We start from the raw sequence: 7,168 nt of genomic DNA on the forward strand, positions 1-7,168 counted from the left end.
GAATAAGGGCTAGGGGTTTTGCAAAATTATGCAAATTAGGTAGGTTCTGGAAATTATATAGCATATTATATAGACACGCAGATAACAAACAGTCTGTGGTGTCACACTCGTCTGGTTCGTTTTACAAGATTTCATTGACAATATCTTCAATGCAAAATTCCTGCTATGAACATATTATGATTTATACTATTATTATTATATTATTATTATGATATAATGATTTATGCTAAGAAACATCAAAGCGGGTATAGCACCATCTACCGTCACAAATTGGGATTCATTTTGGTTTATAAATTATTTATAATTTATATATAATATTATTTATTATTTTCACATAAAAAATTACACATATAATTATCAAGAGTATATAATGGGAGTTCTCCCATATATACTCTTCGTTTCTATAATGTACGTTGATGGTTGCTCAATTAAAACTGACTTCTTCTCACTCACTCATTTGTGTCCTTTTTTTGGTGAGCTACAGGTGTCATTGACCCTTTCATTAATTATCAGAAAGTAATAGTTCTATATATATATATATATACACACAATTTTCAAAATGCTATAAACAAGCAACAGCGTAGTCATTAGGAAACGATAAGTAAGGATCAAGTGATCATGAGTGTGTGTGTGTGTGCAGAAATGTTTGTGGGTGGGGTGCCTCGCCATCTCATACTCGCGCTTTTACTAGGTCATCCTCTTTGGAGAGACAATATTCAAAGTGACTGCTGTGGGGCTCCTCTTCAAGCTGGTAGAGTCTCGCAGCCTGTACTGGGAGGTGTCATCTCTAGCTGGCTTCCTACCTCTCCATCTAAATCGTGGAATTTCGATGAAACGCCACTCTTGATATTTACGGTCGTGTTAATTTGTTGATGTTAATTTGTGTTAATTTGTAGTATGACGTACCTAGCTGTTAAACGTTATCAACGTTTATATATTTTCGTACATATTGACCTTGGGCATTGGTTATCATTCGTTTATTTATATGCATAGTTTTAATTTACAGTTAATTGCATTTAACGAATATATTAAATATACATATATAAATATATATGTATATGTGAATATTATAGGAAATGAATATATATATATATATATATATAGGGCCAAGGAGATAGCCACACATGCTCTTTCTTGTTCATCTGTTTCCACGTATAAAAAGCTTCAACAAGGGTTTTCTTTAGCTTTCATGACGTTGTTGCGAGACAGCGTGGTGCATGCAATTTCTAGCCTCCTAATGAGCGATTGCGTGGAGACCGCTGGGCTAATAAGGCCTGTACGAGCAGCGGATATTGTTTTGGCAGGTTTTTAAAACAGCGCAAATGGCTAGGGGGAATCGGGGGTTATCTCTAGGCCGAATTGATCATGATGGGTTAGTGAAATCGAGGGGCGGTCGGTGTGACTCGCTGGCTAGCAGTTACGCACGTCGGCAACTTTGCTGCGCGTGTGTCGTAGCGACATTTATCTGTAGGGAAAAATTGCTTATTTCATTTATCGCACAGAAATTGTCTAACGCGATTTTGTAATTTTGGTTTCATGGTTTTCGTTTTTATTTTCTCTTGTTTTCGATGTGTTTAGTTGGGCAAATCTTGCGACGGACTAGGGAAAAGACACAGGAATAGCTGAAAATGCCATATGGGGATGGGGGCGGGCAAGTTAGTGGCTTGCTACCAAGTAGGGCTATAAACCAACGAACCAACCAAGCGAACAAACAACCAAGAGCTAGCAGAGTACACACGGAAATTGAGAACATTGGCATTTACTTTGCCGGTTTCACAATGTTTAATCGAAATGTGTGCTTTGATGTATATAGTTTATGTACGATAATGCAATTAATTAAACAATCTACCGGCGGTGAAGTTTGCTTCTCTCAGCAACAGCTGGACGTCGATCTGTTGAAAGAGTTTATTTTATATAAAAAATAACAGATTTAGTTTAAATGTTCTAATTTAAACGTGCTCGAGGCAGCTTTAATTTAATTACAACGTTATCAAACGTTTATCGTAATTGCCCGCCGCAAAATCTAGGATTGTTGCCATGCTAATGCTAATTCGTTTACACAATTCAGACTGAGGTTTTGCTGCCATGCACTTCGGGTGGAATCCGTTGTTGCTCTGACTAATTAAGAATTGTAAAGATGGCGAGAAATTTGGTGAACGCGTGACTGTACTCGTTGGGTATCAAAATAAATTATTAGCTCTTTACAACATCGGACTGCTGTTGATGTAGTGATTACTGCTTCTGACAGGGAGAATATTTATGTGCTATTTTTGTACCAGCTCGCATATATTACTCCATTTGTGTTATGACGGTTGCCGGTCGATGGAAAGGCAGGAAAGCTCCGTCAGACAAAAAGATTCCTGCATTGTTTCCCCATCAAAAAACCAATCTCTTTTAGCCCCATGACCACTGTCCCTGGCCAAGGTCTGATTGTTTTCACCTGCGTTTGCATTTTACTGTTGGTAATACGCCAATAGTTACCGTTGTTATACTTTTTGAGACATCGACACAAAAGACGTGCCCAAGCCATCTAATGATTCTGTTCGTCTTTATAGCCACCAAAATATTTCGCAGGACCCTATGGGTAATTCTTACACGAAGGAATAAGATAGCATATCCAAGAAGAAGAGAGATCAAATCTATAAGCCAATAATAATTACATATAATTAGCTCGTCTCTGGGTGATGTTTGTTCTGCGTTTGCCACATTTTACGTGGGACCTGCACTAACCAAGAGTGAAACAATGTAGATATGATCCATTTATCCACGAATAAACGGTAATCGATTTCATGTCTACGTTATTTTAGTTGACGACAACGCGCCGTGGCAGTTACGCTGCCGTCGGAACTATCATAGAATTGCAGTAACCTCGACTGCCGTTCAATGCCGGCTTGAAGTTTAATAGCGTTACTCCAATCGTCGGCCAGCACTGTCTGTGTTAAACGATAGATATACATCCAGAAGCAACGCTCGTGGCTTTCACATCAGCCACGTCAATACAGCTCTATAAGCGTATAGCCGGTGGAAAATAACACAGCCGGAGAAAAAAGTGATGAAGCCATTTTACTCAACACAGGAACTCTATCAAACAGCGGATGTTACTCGATATTGGAAAAACCTTTCTCGCATAGATTTTCCTTTTAATTAATAATTAATATCGATCCAGAAAGGTTACAGTGGATTTGAAACAAGAGGTAGTATGAACTAATTTGCATATGTTTGCTCGGAGGCGGTGCTATCCGCCTAATTAATTCGGGCATGAAACCGCTGATGCATATTAAATATTTTCGCATAGGATGCAAAATAGTTGCCGGAATTCAGTGTCTACATTGTTTCCTGCTAATTATCAATATAATATTCTAATTTCGACGCGCACACTAATTAAAATAATGAATGAACACCCCTACCCCGGTGACACTATTCAGTAAACTCATTTGCTAAAAGCTGTTCGCGTACGTCGACAGGTCTATAGCCGCTATCACTTGAGACCTGTATTTATATTGTGCCGATGTAACTGATCGTCTTTCCCGTCGCGTGATGCCTGATTGTTATGCAGACGACATCATCAATCAACATAGCAACAACAATGGATCAACAATATTCTAGGCTGAGTCGACGCAACGCCGATAGCGGTGATCTTACGATGCCCCAGCCTTCTGAAATTTATCGAAAAGTTTTCGCGCTCTTTTTGCCAACTGGCTTCTTTTAAATATTTTTTTGGTAATGAATGGTTATATTATTAGATTAGCGATAGAAAGCCGTTTTACCTAATTATTATACCGTATGTTATTAAAATTACAATAGATATATATATCCTTACATATATCACAATTGAGCTGTGCACAGAGACACATTATATATATATATATATGGTTCTATATATATAAAACCTCGTGCTGCGTACTGTAGCAGGTTATAGAGAGATGTTTTCGGTATCGCTTAAACTTAGCAAGGACCGACAGGGGTCATATTCAGCGAATACAGAGCCGATGTTGTTAGTGTTTCATTGATTCTCCCGTAGCAAGCGCGTGTGCGTGCGTGCGTGCGTGTGTGCGTTCATGCGTGTGTGCGTGCATGCGTGTGTGCGTATGCGTGTGTGTGCGAGCGCGTGTGCGTGTATTCATTGTGTCACATCCTTGATGCGGTAGAAGTCCGTTGTCTGCCCGACGAAATTATTCTATTGCATTTTCTCACCAGCTAGTGCATGTGTAGATTGAAATTTAAGTTGTGCTGTGCACGCTTGCTCGGTGGCAGGAACGTCAATAACCCTCGCACGAAATCGTGCATGCACGCAAATTTCTAAAATATCTCTCAAATCTCTAAGGTTTTTAGAAATAACAGGTTGGCACCACGTTTTTAGGATCAAATTTAGCAAAGATGTTTTTTTTAATCTCCCATATTGTCTGATGGCTTTTTACGCTAATGGTATATATTTTGCTAGAAATCGACATGTCAGGCTTTAGATTTATAGCAGGTCTATTGGGAAATATTTCTAACGCGTTTACTTTTATAAATATTCGCCATTTATAGCTAATCTGCCATATGTTAGAGTTTAAATTACGATGTAACAAAAGCTTTTTTAGCCGTAACATACTCCCGCTGCAAGCAGTCTCACAATAATACTTTAAATACACAGTATAAGTTTTCGTGAAAAAAGTTAGTATTAATAATCTGTTTTATCATATGACACTACCTTGTTGCTAATCAAATAAGCGCAAAGACAGTGAAATTGCATAAATAGAAAGCAGCATAACCTAGCTACCAGACGCAGCAGTTTATCAGGGTTCGTAGCGGGTCTTCCAAAGTCTTATAAGTACTTATTTGGCCAAAAATAAAATAAGGGCCCTTATTAGTACTTATTTTTGTGTGAAATCTTAGAAAAGTACTTAATAGTCCTTATTTTTTGCCAAAGGACCATTTTTCAACATTTTCTGTGTTGAATTCCGGCGAAACGGCTGTGCAATTGTGTATATAAATATTATTAGTGTACTTTAATAGTCGGTGATCTATCAGAAATCGCGTAAAAAAGTCTTATTTTGGCCTCCAGAAAGGGTCTTATAAGTCATTATTTCAACATGTGTCTTACTACTATGAACCCTGTTTATTGCCAAACGCATGCAATAAATATAAAGCGTACGAGATTGGAGGAAAGCATATAATTAAACTCATACCATTTCATTTGTTTCGTATTGTTCCACTCGACGTGACGCAACACCAACCGGCTAACACTAATTGTAGATGGAACGCGTCTATCTCATGTTTAATCAATTTTCATTGCGGGGTACATTGCTCTGTGAGTACAGTCTACAGAGAGACAAAAATGTGACAGTACTGACTTTATTACATCGTTGCCCGTCGCTGGGTGATTAGTCCAGCAATTTGGTGCCTGTCTCACAATTTGACAGATTCTCCTAAAAGATTCATTTTATCTGCTGGACTAGATGCTTGCTGCACGTTCGACACATTTCACGTGGGTCCGGCTAAACTAACCAAGAGTGAAACAATGTAGATATGATCCATTTATCCACGAATAAACGCTAATCGATTTCATAGCCGCGTTCACACGGAGCGAAGGAACTCGGGTCGAAAACGACCCGTGTCGTAAACGACACGGAGCGTCGTTGAAGAGAGCGTTCACACGAGCTGTGAGCTGAGAAAAAAAATACAATGCGTCCAAGCGAACAATGCGAATTAAACAATCAAACTCTTCTGACTGACTTCCAACTATTCTGTTTACTTTCGTGTTGTGACGTACTAATTCCAACCCGAGTCGCGCGTTCACACGGCAAAAATGAACGAGGACTCGAGTCGTTTTCGACCCGAGTCGTTTTCGTACCGAGAAAACGTCCGTGTGAACGCTCGTCCCGGGACGCATTTGACACGGGTCGTTTTCGACCCGAGTTCCTCCGCTCCGTGTGAACGCGGCTTATGTGTCAGTGTGCAGCGCAGCAGCAATGCCATGGCGGCGGCGTGTGTTTACAGATGAGCCTTTGGACGGCATTTACAGGAAATTGTCGGCAATAATAGGTGAAAGAGAGTATAGAAACATTAAGACTTTGGTAGTAAATAGATTTCGTATTTATTTAGCATTATATTTTATTGAAACGCTTCAGGTGCCTGTGACTGGTGGCATGACTGAAGTGCAGAGTGAGAGTCACAGTGACACTCACTGACAGTGACATAGCCACAAGTTCCCTTCTCGCTTAACACTACGTTGGCGTGTAACAGTCGGAGAGCCTGGTCGGTTTAACAGTGACAGTCACAGTGTTTCACAGACTGTCATCACACACACGCTAGTACTACTACTACTAGTACTACTACTACTAGTACTACTAGTAATTGAGTAAAAGGATATTGTCCAATTTGTAACTTCGAGCAGTTGCTTTCTTCGCTGCATTTTGAAACTTGAAAATATATTAGCAGAACTATACATGATAATGATAATTCACTTTTCACATTAAAACGAACATACGCCATATTTACATGTTTACAAACAAGCAAAGGTAATCGATCGTGGCGCCATCCCACGACCACATACGCAAAAACACGAGCAAAAATCTGTTCATTATGTACTATAAAGTATATATATATAATTATTATGTCTTGTGTTTTTATTTGTTTAACAACTAATACCCCAATTTAATGATCCATGATGATTTTAATTGTTATTTTATATATACTAACAGAGAAGTTAATACAAATTGTTTTTATTCACTCCTGATGCTATTCCAAGATCAAAAATCTAAACCAATTCCATCTGCCAATTACATTGACCAATTAATATGCTTACCAATCAAACGAGCGATCGAATGACCCCATTTTAGTGTTTAGCAATTACCTTCTTAGTAAGTGAGTTGTGACCATATATATTATTTGTTGTTATGTATTTTAATTTCAGTGTCCTTGAATTTAGTGTCATATTTGTCAGATATGCATGATAGGAATTATTTCTGAGTGGTTGACGTATTTTGTATATAAATATAACTTTGTGGTGTTTAATTAGGTATTCTATGGGAGACACTTTTAACTGTTCTCAAATTCTAGTAGCTGCTCATGCCTGTCTATATAATTAATTTGTGTTTTATATAACGCATTTTTGTGGGAATAACCTTTTATTATGCATAGAGCATAATTTTGTAGTGTGGTTAGTCTATCAAAATTTGATTTG

The 7,168-nt window shown here is 38.4% G+C and overlaps 1 protein-coding gene across 1 annotated transcript in view; it reads right to left on the reverse strand.

Annotated features, from left to right (window-relative positions):
- Window positions 1-6,515, reverse strand: part of LOC106815543 (TM2 domain-containing protein CG10795-like) — a 22,823-nt gene extending 16,308 nt beyond the window's left edge. The window contains exon 1 of the mRNA XM_014820011.1: window positions 6,356-6,515. Within this exon, the coding sequence (XP_014675497.1) occupies window positions 6,356-6,477 (122 nt within the window). The 5' untranslated portion in view covers window positions 6,478-6,515. The remainder of the gene's footprint in view (window positions 1-6,355) is intronic.
- Window positions 6,516-7,168: the final 653 nt, after the last annotated feature.

This window comes from Priapulus caudatus, unplaced genomic scaffold (assembly GCF_000485595.1).
Source record: "Priapulus caudatus unplaced genomic scaffold, Priapulus_caudatus-5.0.1 Scaffold1142, whole genome shotgun sequence".
In the NCBI taxonomy this organism is placed as follows: domain Eukaryota; kingdom Metazoa; phylum Priapulida; class Priapulimorpha; order Priapulimorphida; family Priapulidae; genus Priapulus; species Priapulus caudatus.